The sequence below is a fragment of the Emydura macquarii genome, unplaced genomic scaffold (genome assembly GCF_026122565.2).
Source record: "Emydura macquarii macquarii isolate MOO-44397 ecotype Brisbane River unplaced genomic scaffold, CSIRO-AGI_Emac_v2 contig_1253, whole genome shotgun sequence".
NCBI lineage: Eukaryota > Metazoa > Chordata > Testudines > Chelidae > Emydura > Emydura macquarii.
Window position 1 is genome coordinate 55,888,887 of NW_027131390.1, and position 18,461 is coordinate 55,907,347.

General features: G+C 37.4%; 2 protein-coding genes across 10 annotated transcripts in view; one reads left to right on the plus strand and one right to left on the minus strand.

Annotated features, from left to right (window-relative positions):
- The window catches only part of ICA1L (islet cell autoantigen 1 like), a 427,480-nt gene that overhangs the window by 188,395 nt on the left and 220,624 nt on the right, over positions 1-18,461 (plus strand). The window lies entirely within an intron of this gene.
- The window catches only part of NBEAL1 (neurobeachin like 1), a 157,300-nt gene that overhangs the window by 100,022 nt on the left and 38,817 nt on the right, over positions 1-18,461 (minus strand). For 8 of the 9 annotated variants that reach the window (XM_067548860.1, XM_067548856.1, XM_067548858.1 and 5 more), the window contains 8 exons: positions 14,880-14,962; positions 12,216-12,301; positions 9,722-10,028; positions 8,041-8,147; positions 4,450-4,536; positions 2,902-2,985; positions 1,468-1,566; positions 789-1,369 (listed from right to left, as the gene is read on the minus strand). In XM_067548860.1, coding sequence (XP_067404961.1) covers positions 789-1,369; positions 1,468-1,566; positions 2,902-2,985; positions 4,450-4,536; positions 8,041-8,147; positions 9,722-10,028; positions 12,216-12,301; positions 14,880-14,962 — 1,434 coding nt within the window. The remainder of the gene's footprint in view (positions 1-788; positions 1,370-1,467; positions 1,567-2,901; positions 2,986-4,449; positions 4,537-8,040; positions 8,148-9,721; positions 10,029-12,215; positions 12,302-14,879; positions 14,963-18,461) is intronic. The other variant, XM_067548859.1, reaches the window with a different exon arrangement.

The following is an 18,461-nucleotide window of genomic DNA, read 5'->3' on the forward strand; positions in this document are numbered from 1 at the left end:
CAACATTACTGAAGTCGATGTATCTTGCCATGCTGTCCTCACTATGCTATGTCTATGGGAGATGTTCTCCCATCGATATAGCTTACGCTTTTTGCCATCGATGGCTGTGGGACCAACGGAGAAGCTTAGTGAAGACAAGCCCTTAGAACATCATCTGAATAGCCAACACCAAACCTTATCCAGCAACTAGAATATGCAGTGTAACATAGGATAGCCTCTCCCACTATCACCCTAGAACACATCATATTCTAAAGTCAGCTTAATGATTAAAAACCCAAACTACTATTCTAACATCATCAAATCCAAATTCAGCTGCAGCCATTCCCTCTTTATACTATAATCCCATCAGATTTCAGAAACTAAGCAGGTGTAGGTTCAGATTTGAATAGGAGACCTTTTTAAAAAATACAAGCAATGATTTTGGAAGTTCAGCATATGGCACTCTTTTTTTACTGCCATCATAGATAAGAAAACATGATATGTTAATATGCATTAGACATATAATTTAACTTTAACACAGTTACAGAATTTCACCTTCTTATCCACACTAGCAGTATAAGTGTTCCAATACAGAAACTCTTAATCATGCATTTGCATGGCTATTCCTGTAGCACAGTCATGTCTTCAGCAGTGGATGAAGCCATTCCTGTTTACATATTCAACCGATATTCTATCAAGTATTTTAGTATGAAATGTGCTATATAAATGTAAGCATCACTATCAAGAATGTCATGGGATACAGATTACAAAGAGATGTTTCTTCACACAAAATAATACAGCAAGCATACCTGTATAGTTGCTTCCTCTTGCCTCCCTTGCTGATGATTCCAGGTTTAACTTGGTCCTGGTCTAGGCATAGCCAAGCATTAAAGGAAAATGCAGAACCTGGCCATTTGTGAATAGGTGGCACAGCAATTCCTGTCATGCTGGGGGACAAGTTGAAATATTGCAAGGCACTGTCCAGACCTTGCTTCCGAGCCATTGCCAGAATTGCACGCATCACAGGGATGACGTAAGGGTGAGGCTGCTTTGGTCTGTTAGTCCTCAAGAGTCGTATTAGCTGATGAAGTTCTTCAGAGCTCATTGATTGACTTCCCAAAGAACCTTGAAGGGCAATCAAGTTCTCCGCACAAGTCCGATGGAGTGAAGAGTAAAAGTTTAATGTCTCAATAATGCGGATGACCATGTTTGCATTGACACATGTGGCACGACTCTGCCTGTTAATACAGCAGATTCGCTTCAACCAATTTGAGATGAAGATCTGCAGGTCATGTGACTCTAGCTCTGGAAGCCACTGGACAAGCAGCAATAAAGGCTGGACATTACTAATGCCCAAAATTCCAACAGACGTGTGATCACCTTCAACGGCCTGGAAAAGAGCATAGAACACCAAGATGAACTACTGGCCTACTATAATGAAATAAGGACAGAATTTTAGATAATGTTCAAAGCAAGCCAGTGTCTCACCATATTCATAAGTTCTTCTAGTAACTCCCGCGAGGGCTGACCCAGAGATTTTAGTACCTCATAGATATGTGCATAGCCAATCCGCTCTTTAAACACCTCCTGAGGAGGGGGGGGAAAATTAATAAAAGATAAAGCAATGCAGTTGTAGCCATGTCAGTGCAAGATATTAGAGACACAATGTGGATGAGGTAATTATTGGACCAACTTCTGTTAGTGATAATAAAAGAGAACTCTAGTAGCTAATTACTTACCTGCATTAATGGGTCCAATCTAACACGAAAACAGTTTTATTGTTAGGTTATCCTTTATGAGAACATATTACAAACCTTATCGAAAGCCTACAGAAGTTAAGGATGGTGTTTCGATCGATGAGTTTTGGGTTAGATTTATTACACTACTGCATATAATATGTCATGCAAACATATTTTCTGTAGCTTAATAAATGTTTTAATTCTAGCTGGTACATTGTGATGGAAGTGCACGGGCACAGAGAAGAGCTTTATTTTACTTGTTATAGACCATAAACAAAATCTCCAGTATAATTGTTGTAATATATTTCAAAATGTTAGTCTTCTTTTAGTTTATTACAAAACACCAATTGTTTTATTATTGAGTTGAAGCTACAGCAAAAGATGAAAGCAAACAAGTCTAGGTTCACAAGCTGAAGTATTCTAAAATTATTTTTAAGTGAAATATTCTCCTAGAAAAATATTGTCTTGATTTAATAATATTTGAGATAGAAACTTTATTAAAAAATGGGAAAGTATTCTGAAGACTGGTTACCCTTCACTGAATTTATGGAAAACAACTCTCAAGCAATAAAACCTACACAGTTACATACATCTATTTACTAGTTAATGAACAGCAGTTACATCCTGTTAAGTGAATTCCCTTCTCTTTGAATGGGTATTTTCAATTGTTATCTGTACTAAGGTGGAAAACACATTTTTTTTAAAAATGAGTGAATTTGTTGGAAGAAACAGGATTTCATGTGAAGTGCATCTGGAATAAAGTAGTGAGGGGTAAAAAAAAGCCACTGTTGAAAAAATTACATAAAATGTGGTAGTCTCCCAGGTATCCCTTTAAACATTCAGGGGACTTAGAGCAATTTTCATTGCAGGAAAGGCAGTCCGAAAATATTACTTGACACTCACTTTTTCAAGTTTCTGTCTTTCAATAACTAATCACATTAGCTGTAATCCCAGAAATCATGTTCCAACTTTACATAAAATGTAATTAATGTACAGCTCAAATTATGATGAGGTTCATAAGAAAAGCAAGAGGAATAAAAACACAAAGGGTTTCTTGATCTGGTTGGGGCCTGTAGTCATTAATAAATAAATAATAAATAACTTCAAGATTTTACATTAAAATGTTTAGCAAGAAATGAGAAAGATGACTGCCATAAACAGATCTGCTAGTGTGCACACTTACCTTTGCAGCTGGAGATTTGTGCAACACTGCTGTAAGGGCTTGTATGGTGGATACTGCCAAGCAATCTAGTTGTCCCTGGAACACCTGAAAGCAGCAGAGACAGGTGTTATTTACAAACTTATTAAATAGAATTCTGCTCTGAAGGGTACTCCGTGCACTTCTGTTGGGATGAAAACCAGAATTAATTAACATGCTTTACAATCATCTCCCCACCAACATGGATTTCATGACACCACAACCTACAAGAGAAGACACAAAACAACAGAAAACTAGCCAAGCTCAAGAGGAAAGAAGCATTCACACATACTGCAGTAAAAGATTCTGCTAGACAAACATACACATTTTCCTCATGCTGTTAATGGACAATCTCAAGAGGGAGGGAGGAAAGGAAAGTAAACAAACCCTTGTACTGTATGTGTGCACTGCAGTACAGCTTTCTGACAATCAGTTCTTTAAACAAATGGAGATTAACACTGTTTTAATCTCAACGGAGGCTCCTGCACACATCAAAGCACAACACATACATTAGAAGTGATTAGTTATACCAGTACTGTCCGCTAACTTCATCACCTATTACATCCACCCCAGAGGATGACACTCTACTTTCCAAACCAAATAAGTGTCGAATAATTCTCTCTCTTTTACTTTTTCTATTAGTTAATTCCTCTGAATACTGATTTTTGCATGATAATTTATGAACAAAAAATGTGCCATATATGAGCAGGTCCCTTTGTAAACTTAACCAGTGGAACTATGCAAATGAACAGACTGCAATTGACAATCTCTGAAATACTATATCGCATAGTCGACAATGAGAGGTCAAAATTAGAAGACAATGTTAGTGAATAAATATTTACATGCAGATCCTCACACTGACGTACCAATAGTATTGGCTATTTTAAGATTTCTAGACTACATATTTTCATGTGTTTAGCACTTCATTATCCATTTTAATGAGACCAAATCAGTAACACCCTTCAGACTCCTATAAGAAGCGGTACAATAAGAATTTGCATATGATGCTTTCCATTATGCTAATGGAAATTCAAGACAACAGATTCTTCTCACCTCCCACATTCAGCCTGTCCATTGTATTGTGAACATCTGTTGTTGATGACAAGCAAAGAATCAGGACATCAACTACAACCATACAGATTCACAAACAAAGCCCCAGAACCCAATAGACCACCGTGCTGAGACAAAGCAGCAAAAAAGAAAAAAACGAAATCACCACCAGGTTGATAGCATTGATACTGGGATTCTATTCCTGTACTTCACCCTCCTCAGATTAAAAGGAGCACAATTTGTACTGAATATTTTTAAAATATCTACAACTTGAAGCATCTCCATATATGTGGAGTTATAGGTGTAATTTGCTTATCATAAAAGATTACTTTCCAAAGACAACAAACATAGGGCTGTGCAGGAGTCCGAATTCATCCATTTGCAACAGTTTAAGGAGGATGGATAAGGTAAAGTACAGGAATCACTTTTCCCACTGACTGCTACTCCGTCTTGGCTTCAAGTGAAGCAAAACTGTGTAGGTACCTGGTCCTCATTCATTTCTGTCAGTAATTTGTTGGCAAGGTCTTTTTCACTCTTGTCTGCCACCTTATTGTTAGCATTTAAAAACAGCTGTTAGAAACAGAGACAAGAATAATGGAAAGAGGTGCATTAAACATTACCTGCAGCTAATATCATGAAGGCTGGGATGAATTTATGTTTCATATACAGCATACATGATCTCACACTGGTGAGTTACACAATTCCTAACAAATACTGTATTAGTCTTTTGTTAATTTTCCCAATATTACACCAAACTATTGTTAAATATTCATTAGCTTGTTCTCTTTTCCAGAAATAGACCAAAAGATGTAATTGCTGAGACAAGGAAACAGTGCTAATTACAAATTATTTTTGTTACTGGCTCAGTATTCTTAGATGCATGACGACCAAGTGGCAGGACTGGAGGTTTTCAACATTCACATTTAAGACAGGGAAAAGAGGGGAAGGAGAGACTGTAAGACATCAGTAATGCGAACGGCAGAAAGAAGCAAAGCCCCCTTATTTCTCCACTATATTTCATCCTGTATGAAGGCTGCAGTGACACTAGCAATCTTGAGAAGCCTGCTGTACAGCACTTCAGAATCCAAAGATAGCAATGGCAACAGCTTTGTGAGGGGTACAATCTTCAAGACTGGAAGGACTGGGGGAAATTTTCAATCATCCTGACAAGCTGGCAGCTTGACAAGAACTTCAGCTCAGTCACACAAAGCTGGATCTATTCAAAAACTTTGCCCTCTTCTGCTTTCAGACTGTGAGTTAAGAGTCTTTTTTAAAAACAGTTTTCCAGACCGAATAATTTTAAAAAAATAAAAAGCCCCTTGAAATCAGAAGAGGGTGACAGCTTGTCACACTTTCAAAGAAAATATTTATCAGAAAAATGACATGGTATGTGAAAAAGTATTTTTTAAACCCACTTAGCTTTACTCACTGAAGATTATATCAGTTCAGTATGGGGAACCTCACTTTGTAATTAAGAGCAAACAGAGGACAATAATCAAAGAGACTACTCTGCATTGCAGAAGTATTAAAAAATACATCATTAGAAACGTTGCTTAGCTTGAAAGGCATCAGTCATGATCAAAGCTATTATACTTTTGGTAACTCTGCAGAATAGCTATAAGTATGTTTAACGGGATAGAGCATTAGCAACTAAAGATACAATCATGAACGGGAGGCAAGAACAGATATATGAAAAATAAACTCATTCTAACTCTTTTCCTGTAACAGATATATAGAAGAGAAATATAAGCAACTAGAGATTTAAAAACCATATATTTATTAAAAGGCCAAGCAAATAGCTATCTCTGGCTTTAATTCTTGTAGCCAGAAGAAGATTCATAGAAGAAGGTTTTCTTCAGCCCATGCAAGGCTGGGCATAACCACCACTGCTATCCTCCAAATCTGATCTATTTTTAAGGAAAGTTTTTTCTAACAATATAAAATGTTCAAGATACATGAAGAAGCAATGTTAGATGTTCTTAGTGTACAAATAAAACCCCTTCAATAGCTATAAAGTACAACCTCAGTTACCTCAACATTTCAGGGTACAGCCCCAAATAAACTGGGCTTCAGATCAGATAAACTAGATTTCAGATCAATATCTGAACTGTCAGAACAGCTTTGAAAAAACTCATGATCTGGGTCCCCTACCCCAAAGAAGAGTAAAGAGAAGATGTCTCTCTTCCATAGCCTTTGCATTCTTCAGAGACAGTAGATGAACTTCAGCTAAAGAGGATCTGCAAAGCTGAAGACAATTTTGAGATAAGACCAGAAATGTGTGCCCAATGCCTCTATCAATGTGCCCAATGCCTCTATTACATGACTCCTGGGAGCATTCACAATAGAAATCAGTTTTGATTCCCTTTTTACCCCTTCCCCTCTATGAAAATCTCCAGGTTCATAGACACACAACACATTCTGGTGTATCAAGAACAACTGCTGACTCTTCTATTATCTGTGGTGTTATACATTGGGGTGCTACCAGTGAACCCAGAAGTGTGACAGATTTTCACAAATGAAGAAAAATTATTTTTAGCAAGATTTTACCTAGTTAGTGGAGGCATTTGACAAAAGAAGTGTACTAACCTCACAACTGACTTCATCTTTGCAGTCAGCCTTTGAAGAGAGTTATACTGTATGTGGAAAACATGATCTTGTCCTTGGGCTCATTTACAGTGTAAAAAAGCAAAAAATCTTGCACAAATCTGACAACACCAAAGAAACCCAAGTGTAATAATAATAGTAATATATAACCCAATATACAGTACAGAGGTTAACTGGGTGAAGAGTTCTGATGACAAAAAGGTAGAGTGAAATTCAAAGAGAGAGAATAGTTAAAACACAGGCCCTGATACTACTGGCATGTCAATGGGAGTAGGAGCAGGCCCAGAGCGCCCATGAACCAGCTAAATAATACGATGGCATGATAATGTATGAATCATACTAGAAAAAACATAACTCTCTCTTTTATAGCAGCATTGCAAAGAGGTTAAGGTCAGGACAGAAACAGATACAGATTCCAGAAGGAAATGCAAAAAAACAAACAAACAAACAAAAAAAAACTTGGAAAGGCCAAATAATGTACTTTCAAAAAAAGTTTAACACACACACACTATCCAAAACAGTCAATATGGTTCCCAGTGAAGTCAATCAGAATTTTGTCCCTGACTTAAATCAATATAAACAAGACTGGATCAAAATTTACACCTGGGTATTTTAACATACTGTTGCATTCAAATATTTTCTAACTATATGGAATGTTGTACAATAATTCACACATTGTAGCTAGCATTACATTATCTAGAAGTGCTCAATACATCCATATCAACAACGTGCATTGTGCAGACAAAACAGAAAAGAAATAAACTCCAGGAAGTTAGAGCGTATTTATATTTATGTAGTTTTTTATTTGGGAAAAATGTATCTTATAAAAGCATAACATCTTTAGTGAAAGGCACTGGCTTACAATTAATGGCCATCTGGGATTAATATGGAATCACAGAGAGTAGGAAATATGAACACTATGTCCTTTCTAAGAGGAAAAGAAGGCATCCAAGAAGAACAATTTGTAACAGATTAAACCCATTCCTAATCTCAGCTATGCAAGAATTAGCACCAAGTATTCTAAAACCCTTGCAACTGAACACCCAGTAGGTTTTCTTTTTTAAAAAATGGAGAAATGCCATCCATGAATTAGAATTCAACCCACCATCTACTAACAGTTATAAGTGACTTCTCATATGAGGAAAGATTGATTCTGATACCAAACTAATTAAAATTTAGAGATGGATTAGAGTATATACTGGCATTTCTCAAAGACATTGTGAGCATTCACTATCCAGTGTGTTGTCATCAATACAAGCATTGTTAATATATTTGGAAGACAAGGTGTACATAAACTTAGCTTCTGAAACATTCAACAGGTCAGTGGTACAAGTCCAATACTTTATACACACCAGGATTATATTTAATTTAGAGCCAAGATACAAAGATGATTCATACAGCTGAACTCTTACAAGAAGAATTACATTTTGTTGAGATCAGAAATAAGTTAATAATAAAAGAAAAGTTTACCTTGCAGTTCTGCAGCAGTCGGATGAGATGCTCAAAGCAGTTACTGTTAAGGAAAATGGCCTGCAGAACAGGCCTATCTGTGCAGTCTAACATGGCTGTGATAGTGTCTACCAAAATTTAAAAAAAAAAAAAAAAAAAAATCACAAAAATAAATAGTTATACGAATCCTTAAGCATTTTTTTTTAAACATTATACTGTTGACAAATTTAGAAACACTACATAGAAGGCTGCATGGGAAAATGTTATGCACTGAGAACAAATTATGAGCACTTTGATGAACACTGATGTGAATTCCAGCAAAACATTCAAAGGCAGCAGAAACCAACATGTAACCTACAGTATCTAGAGGGAACTTCAGCTACAGAATATCTTCAAATGTTTTGAGGTTCTGTTTACACCCACTGTTATTTGCAAGTATATAAGAAGCAAGCCTTCTTATTTAAGGGATGTATAAATATTTGCTTCCTCATCAGCCAGTTATTTCTCAACATTGTGCGGCAGTCTTATTTTGTTTGCCAACAGTCAGTACCCTCTCACACGGATATCAAAACGTTGAGGAAATGAAAGTATTGGCGTACAAGAAGTGTCTTTATTTACATCTCTACATCAACTTAAAAACTACAAATCATAAATGAATGCAAACCAATGAATTATATCCTATAGTTGAAGGCTATTATCTCATTTGAGGTATGTAATCTATGGAGGTTAAGGAATTTCCATCACTGGAAGTTTTTAAGAACAAGACTGACAAGCACTTGTCAGGGATGGTCTAGATCAGGGGTGTCAAACATATGGCCCGCGAACCTTTTTGATCTGGCCCGCATTCGGCCAGTGTTTCAGTGAGTCGTGCTGCCGCCGAAAGTTTCTCTGCGCATGGCATTGCCCCTTTAAGAGATTTGTCGGCGGAGAGCCCACTTTAAGAGAGTCTTAAAGCAGCAATACCATCCTCCGCAGAAATCCCTTAAAGCGGCAACAGGTCCCCCCTCTAAATCCCGCCCCCGAAAAGGGCCCATGCCGCGACCCCAAAATGGAAGATAGCCCGAATTTTTCGGCGGCAGGCATTGCATGGCCCCTGTGAAGGGCATGTTACGAGAATTTGGCCCGTCACCATCAGCGAGTTTGACACCCCTGGTCTAGATAATACTTAGTCCTGCTTCAGTGCAGGGGTCTGGACTAGATAACCTATTGAGGTCCCTTCCAGTCCTACATTTCTCTGAGTCTATGCAATAATTCCAATTCCACAACTAAAAATTGCAAATAGCTACCACACTGGGATAGCTCAAATATGACAGGAATTCCCTTTCTATCATACAAGTGTTAACTGCAATCGCTCAGACACCGTTGTGTGAAAGCTGTTACCAAATGATAGCTTTTTAATGCAGTCCAAAACAGGTACTAGATCTTCTAATCTTTCTTCACTGCCCCTAAACTGTTTGTAGGCTGACATCCTTAAGCCAAAAAGTAACCAGATGGTACATTTTGATGAACATTTTTGAATTCAAAGCAAATTGGCCCATATTTGAATCAATTTCAACAAGAAAATACTCATTTTTTTTACCTAAATAACAACGGAAATACACCTGAACAATAATTATACTTCAAACTTACTTACATAACTTCATTTAAAAATTATGAAAATGTTAACAAAACAGATTTAGAATTGTCTGGATGTATCACTCACTCAGCATTTGGATCTGTAGTGCAATGAACCTATTCTCCCACTGCCTAGATCTCCTGGACTTAGGCAACGCTGAATGGTCTGAGTTAAGCAACTTGAAGTAGTTCTCCAGTATGGTACTGGTCTCTACTTGCCGCTGATCTGAACTGCTGGTGAGAAGGATATGCACTACTTCTGTCAGGCACTTAAGAGTCAGCTCTGCCTTCCTGCTCACTTCCTCAGGATCCCTATCATCCCAGGTATCACAGTCTGCCAAAACACGCATCAAGACTTCCATGGTGGCAGGAGATATGGCTTGAAGAGCATTTTTCTGAAATCCATGATAAAAACAACTGTACATTAATCTGAGGGCATCAAGCCTCTTCCAAATACTTAAATCAACAAATTTCATTTGTAAATCATGCACGAAATCTGAACTCTAATAAAAACAGTACTAATAAGAGTATTGTTAATTTAGCTCCTCAAGAGTCAACTATGACTGTGTTGATCTACCTAGGTTTGGGGCTAAATCCTGCTCATTTTACTCCATTAGGCCTACTGGCTTCAAAGGGTATATTTACGGGGGAAAAAAGCAGGATTTGGCATTATATATCGTGAACACATCATGCATGTAAATACAAAAAAAAGCCTATTCATGAAACATTAGGTTTACATATTTTAATTAAAATATTCAGAAAGAAATGCAAAACTATTTTTCTAGTACTATTAACCCGCTGATATTATATTATATTGTATATACATAAATGCAATCTCTGAACTTCAGCTTTTGCATTTCTTGTTTAAGTCTGTAGTCTTAAAGGTGCACTAGCAAGGTTTTGGGTTTTCTGTGTTTTTGGTCCAGTTTTTAAATGAAAACTCTTTAACCCTATGTCTAATGTACATTGATTTCAATGTGAATGGGATACTTATTTTGGTTGCAGGCTTTTAATTTTAGCATGCATTTGAATTATTCAAAGTGATACTGATAATATACATATTCTATTGAGTACAGCTTAAATTTGAACTTTCATATAGATCCTTGTTTTCACATACCCACAAATTTCAGTTCAAAATTTCAATTAATGATCAATTAACAAGAATTAACTAATGATGAACATTTTAAAAACACTAGCCTTCCTGTATTACCCAGAGAAATCTTTATCTGGGATTGGAGTACATATTGTATTATAGTGGTCCCTGAGGGCCACGTGAATTCTCTTTGCTGCTGGACAATTCATTTTCTTTTTAAGGCCTCCTCTGTTCTGCACATTCTTCCAGAGGTCCCTGTGATGTTTTTCTTTGAGGTTGGATTGCTATTCTAAAGAGACAGTGCTCTCTGTTAACCTATTACAAGATAAACTAGGTAGGCACCAAGGTGCCTTATTCTGCCAAGATAGGTGGTGTCTTCTTACAATTTGCACTCAGATTGTACTGGACCACCCTTGCAAAGAAACGAGAAATTCCCATACTTCCCTCCTATAAGTTATTTAAAAAAATTAAAATGATGCTCATTCATGCCAAGTCTTGGTGAACAAGCTGCTTTTGAACACTGACTTATCACATGACTTGATAGAGTGAGCATGACACATTATAGCATCATATGATGATCAGACAGCAACATTTTTTCAAAGCAGTATCCAAGAAATTCTGAACAGGAGATTGACTTTTAAATCAAATACAAATCAGGGATTAATCCCACTTCTCATCTGATCTAATTTCCCTTTCCCTTCCTTACCCATATATTCTGTGCCATTAATGCTGTTTTATTGAAGCCCAGGTATACTTCAAATGCCTTCCGTGGCAATGCCAGACCAAATGATTTAGTGCAGACACACTGCAATTCCAATCTATTCTTGTATTCCTTTCTAAATTTCTTGGCACAGAGTCAGACACAAACACTCCTTTCATTTAGTACACTATGCTCATTGTGCCAGCAAGAAGAACATGTTTAGTTTTAGGGCAGATCTAAACTTAATATGCTGTATGTCAGCGTGAAGACACGCAAGTGAGAGTTTGGTGTACTTAATCCACCTCCGGGAGAGGCAGTAGCTATGTTGATGTCTACACCGGGGGTTAGGTCAGTATAACTCATAGCTCAGAGGGTGTGGATTTTTCACACCCCTGAGCAACACAGTTACACTGACGTACGTTTTAGTGTAGACCTGACCTTAGACCAACAGTGGTATTTTATTGACTTTGCCTAGTGATTTATCACATTCTGAGAAAAAGTAAGGGGCTAACAAGTTTCTTAACATATAGAGCCTTCTACTGACACATTTGCTCCCTCAATCCAGGTATATATGTAGGCTAAGTATATTTGGACACAGGCAGTTAATGTGTCAATATGAGACTATGTCTGTATGGTTCAATACTGTTTAGGCAGATTACTAGTATCTTCTCATATAATGTAAAAGTTCACATACCATAAACCATAAAGCTTACATGATGAACAGAAAAGGAAAATGACAGGTTGTAATAGCTGAGATTACTTGATAACATTTTTCAATATTCTCCTCACCTGTCCTCCAGCCACAATGGCTCCAAAGAGATGTAGCAGGCAACACTTCATGCTTTCCTTAAGATGTTCACTTTCTTGAAAGCATTCTATTGAAATAAGAGAAAAAGTAATTTGTGTATTCCAAATTAAGGAGTTTCATATCTTTTAAAGTGTCTCCTCAAGAGAAAAGTGAAGTAGCAATAAACAGGTTTTTCAAAAATCCAACATGGAAAGGCTCTCACCAATTTCTATGCAGCAGGATCAGGCCCACAGTGCCTGATCTTGCTCCTGTTAAAAATTAATTGGGAAAACTACTGACTGCAATAGCCGTATGCACAGGCCCATTGTCCTGCATCTTTGCTCATACCATAACCTGACATAAACCATTTACAAATAGCCTTAGGAATTTTTCTGAGCAGTAAATGTTAACCTGGAAGTTGTTGCTATAGCAATAACCTTAGACACACAGAATAGCCACAACCAAAACCACAAAGGATTATTTTATGTGAAATTAGCCCTGTGAGAAATTTCCAATAATGTCACAAGCCAGCACTGTTAAAATGTCACTTTTAAAGAGCTTGAATAGTCAGACAAAGGACAGAAATGAAAAATACTAGAATAATACAATGCAGGCTAAAATAAAAAACATCTATATAAGAGGAAATAGCTTATTGTAACTACATTATTGCCAAGCATATACTAAAACCACCAGCCCACTTTAATAATGTATAGAGAAATACTCCAACCTGATGAAATGTTGGTAGCTATTTTTATTTCTCCCATTTCATTCTAAGCACTCTCTTTGACTCTTACAAACTAGTGCATTTTTAAACACACACACACACACACACACACGAGAATTACCTGCAACCACTGTTTTCAGAAGGTAGTATTTATACTAGATCCGCACTCTTCAATCCATGGTTTGTGCCCATGACTACTAGGCTGAAACACCTCAACCTTAGAACATGACTCATATGCAAGTTGTTCCTCTTACCCGCTGGGGAGGCATAATAGGCAGTAACTGCCTCGCCTCTACCATCAATTCCTTTTTATGAGAAATGAAGAAACACAAAACTCGTCTTCAACTATTCAAGGAAGTTTGATGTGTGGATAAATAAACCGGGCAACAATGGAGATTAGTTTACAAGGATTTGTTGATTTTGTTATCAGAAAGAAGTGCAAGGGAGCATTCATTAAGACGTCAGTTCAGGACAGCACTTAGGTATGCGCTTAAGCCCCACTGGATTCAATGGAACTCAGGCACTGTCCTGAATAAAGATGCTTTCCTCAATCTGGACCTAAAACAGGGAGATTACATCCATTGCACATGCAGCTTTTCTTTTAACACTTTCATGTACAGCATATCAATATTTTCTTGTTTATACATAAAAAGAAAAACCTTAGTTCTTCCTATTAATAACTTGCAGCAATATCTGAAAAAAATCTGAGAAAAACTGTTTTAGAAAGGCAGAAGACAGTTGATCTACACTGCTATGTTGGTTAGGAGTGTGGGGAAAAATAATCACTCTCCCTAATTGACACAGCTATGTCAGCAAAAGCGCTGACGTAGACACTGATATACCAGCAGCAGTGCCCTTTTGCCAGTATAGCTTATTTTGTTTGGGGAACTGGTATAAACTATACAAGCAAAATAACTATTTTTACCAGTACAAGCTGCGCCTGCACCTGCTGGTATAGCTGTGCTATGCAAACACTTTCTAGAGTAGACAAAGCCTGAGAGATGACTAAAGAAGTAGCTCCTACAAGAGCAGAACCCAGGAGGTTTCATCTATCAGTAAATACAAGTTAACAGAGGAGGCAGTTATTGGCAGTTATATCAACAAATGTTTTGGCCACATGTAGCTGAGGGTATTTAATAATTCAGAACTTTGAGTTCAGGATATTCTGTTACCATTCATGCACAAAGCTCCTTTGCATAATACTTCCTACCTTTAGAGAATAGGACAAAACTTTAAAGAGTCTCCTACAATTACTTTAAGTTCCAAACACAATAGTCTATGACTATAATGGTGTCTCAAAATACTTGAAGTCCTCCCCTTTTGTTTTCCCCTTAAGCCATTTGTAATGCTAAGAATATCTGAACTCTTAAAATACACAGTTGTCATAGCTACATTTAATGACTTGACCAGAAGAAACATAGCTTCACACAGACGTTCCCAAACTATGGTCCAAGGAACATTTGCTGGTCACAAGGTTCTGGCTTTTCTTGTTTCCAGTGACTAAATCACATCAAGGACAACTGAAAATACATAAATACTCTCCTATTATTACTTTTCCATGCCTTAACTACTACGGTTGCCACAGTGATGTTTGTGAACACAAATGGAAAGGCAGGTTGCATGTACAACAGTGAAAGAGACAGCAGGTGATCCATGAGACTATTTGTTAAAATGTGGTATGCTGCACTATGAAAATGCTTCAAAAAGCCAGACTGAAAAAGTCCACAATACCATGGATAAGGATGGCATGATGATGGCACTTAAAAGAAAATCAAATTCTTAGGTACAAAAGAGGTAGAACAAACTTCAATAAGCCCTCACCTTGGAAAGAAAGTAGAAGGTTTTTAGCACTTATCAAATGTTTACAGTGGGACTAGAACAATGGCACAAGAGGTTTGTTCCTTGAAAGGTGATCATTAAACACACTGGCAATATTACTTACGATAAAAGAAAGGGATGAACTCTACTGTGAGGGAAGCTGGTTTATACTTCAGTCTGCTCTTTTCAACGCTACTCAGGATTCTCCTACAATAAAAAAAGGATACATGAGAAAAGTTAAAGATGGCACCAATGTTTATTCGTGAATAGGTCATAAATACATTGCAGAAACAAACTACAGTATCTTTATCCAACAAGATCAAAAACAAAGAAGTGGTTTCATCCTGAAAACTGAGTCACAAGTCATTTTTGTACCGCTCCACGCTTAAAATGGCTTAACGTTTTACCATACGGTTTTGTTTTTTTAAAAAAATAAATCTGTTGTTTGATCTTAACTACTGCAAACAAACCATCAACATGACTGCCAAACTTCTACACCATGCAATTTGAAAATGGGTAAAACTGTATTAGGGGTTCATTATGGAAAAAACAATTTAACTGTAAGGAAAATTACTCTTACTGATACTGCTATTAAATTTTTATTTTAGCTATAATTACATTAGCATTTTAATCTCATGAAACAAAAATGACTCCTTCTGTCATACTTCTCTCTTGTTCTTTCTGGCTTCCATCTTCCACCATTTCAGAAAAATAGCTCACTTTTTAGAACAGAGAAAGAAACAGAGCTTGAAGCAGATCACTTAGAGTCACTCTAGTTTAGTGGTTCTCAAACTTTTTAAATGGAGCCCCTCTGTGGACTTTTGTCTAACAATCGCACCCCCCCTTCCCCCTAATCACACCTCTTTTCCCCCTTCTGAAAGGGGGGGCCCTTTCAGAAAAAAGAGGGGCACTTCCTGCACTGTAGGCTCTGTTTTTTCCCTGAAAGGGAGAGGTTCAGGGGAAGAGGGGTGTGATTGTTAGGGGGACGCATCCCGCACTGTAGGCCCCAACAACCCCCGCTTTCAGGAGATAAACAGGGACCACAGCGCAGAAAGCGCTCCCCTAAATACTGCACCCCCTTCCCCTGAATCCTCCCTTTCAGAAAAATACAGGGCCTACAGCACGGGAAGCGGGGCAACAGCAACGCAGGGAGCAGCGAGCACGGGCAGCAGCAGCGCATGGAGCATGCCCGGTAGCGGCAGGGGGCTGCTGCTGCTGCTGCTGCTGCTGCAAGAGGTGGGTGGCAGCTGTTTCCGTCTCTGGGGAGCTCTTAAGCAAAATAAACGGTCATGAGATAAAAGAGAACGTCCACTCCTGGATCCTCTTTTATGCAACTGGTTAAAAGACAGGAAACAAAGGGTAGGAATAAATAGTCAGTTTTCAGAATGGAGAAAGGTAAATAGAGGTGCCCCCAGGGGTCTGTACTGCGACCAGTGCTGTTCAACATATTCATAAATCATCTGGAAAAAGGGGTAAACAGTGAGGTGGCAAAATTTGCCGATGATACAAAACTACTCAAGACAGTTAAGTCCAAGCAGACTGCAAAGAGTTACAAAAAGATCTTACAAAAATGGGTGACTGGGCAACAAAATACCAGATGAAATTCAATGTCGATAAATGCAAAGTAATGCACATTGGAAAACATAATCCCAACTATACATATAAACGATGGGGTCTAAATTAGCTGTTGCCACTCAAGAAAAAGATCTTGGAGCCATTGTGGATAGTTCTCTGAAACATCCATTCAATGTGCAGCAGCAGTCAAAAAAGCTAACAGAATGATGGGGATCATTAGGAAAGGGATAGATAATAAGACAAAAATATCATATTGCCTCTTTATAAATCCACGGTATACCTACATCTTAAATACTCTGTGGAGATCTGGTCGCACTATCTCAAAAAAATCCAACATATTGGAATTGGAAAAGGTACAGAAAAGGACAATTAAAATAATTAGAGGTATGGAAAAGGTTTCAGATGAGAAGAGATTAATAAGATTCAGTCTTTTCAGCTTGGAAAAGAGATTATTAAAGGGCAATATGATAGAGGTCTATAAAATCATGACTGGTGTGGAGAAAGTAAATAAGGAAGTGTTATTTACTACTTCTCATAACACAAAAACTAGAGGGTCAGCAAATGAAATTAACCAGCAGCAGGTTTAAAACAACCAAAATAAGTATTTCATCACACAATGCACAGTCAACCTGTGGAACTCCTTGCCAGAGGATGTCATGAAGCAAAGACTATAACAGTGTTCAAAAAAGAACCAGATAAATTCATGAAGGATAGGTCCATCGATGGCTATTAGCCAGGATAGGCAGGGATTGCTGTTTCCCAGAGACTGGGAATGGCCAACGGGATGGATCACTTAATGATTACCTGTTCCATTCATTCCCTCTGAAGCACCTGGCATTGGCCACTGATGGAAGACAGGATACTGGACTAGATGGACCACTGGTCTGACCCACTATGGCCTTTCTTATGTTCTTATATTCTTAATTAAATAAAACATTATGACAGTGAAAACTCCTACTCATTTAAAATGTATAAACACAAACAAGAGAATAAGATGTGTTAAACACGTTAAATTTGAAAATACTTTTGTAGCATGGAGGAGGACCACCAATAGTGGTGTCAATTAATGTCCTGGCTATGAAACCAGAATTCCTGTTTCCTGCAAAAATATAAGAATCACAGCTTCTGAAGTATGCTTTTTTGACTTTGCGCATAATAAAATAGTATCATCTTGCAGTCCATCATGACAATATTTCAATTCACTATAGGAACAAATATGGCACTATTTTAATTTCATCTTGCAGAAACTGTGGAAAAGGTTGTGTAAATGATAAAAATCAAAGAAAGGGGGGCAGTGCATGCAATAAGACTTTCCAACAACTTCCAGACCAACAGATAGATATGAAACACTACATTTAATAGGCATGAAGTAGGACACAGACTATAAAGGCTCTAAGAGAGGAAAGCTTTGTCCTGGTGGAACTCCAGTGCAAAGTCAGCAGAATTTTGTAATATGAAAGTAGGCATTCAGAAGATTTAGGAAGCACATGAACTTCCCTACATTTTGAGAATATGAACAATGGAAGTATTTGCTATTATAAAATTGGCGAGAAATTTCCCATGTACTTCAGAACCACAAATTTCTTTAAACACACACCAGATAATTGGCTCCCAAATAATAATAATAGCAACCAAAACTATTGTCCCTTCCTCCATTGATGTGTCATTGGATTACTTACTTGCTTAATTCTCCTGAAATAGAAGAGGTAAATGACAGTTGTGCAAATGGAGTTCTCAGACAGTATATTTTTCAGATTCATTCTTTTTTACGCAACCTCACACATGACTTTGAGAAGAAAGCTACAAACATTGTCCGTAAGGCTTATTAATGTAAGAGCTTTTAAGGGGAGTCTGAGTGTACTTATTAGCTAAAGATGCATTCTGTAGAGCTTAATTGAGTCAATCCTCAAAGGAGATTCAATGCAAAATGATTAGAAGGAGGAAAGAATGATAAAGTAAGTATATAGAATGAATCTACATAACCCACAAAGCAGGGAACACATACAAAGTGAATTTTATCTTATACAAATTAAGGCAAGAATCTATATTTTGGTAGCAGTTTTTTAGTAGTTGGCAAGATACAGTAGACTAAACATCAGAAAAATTAACTACTATTAAGGATGAACAATTT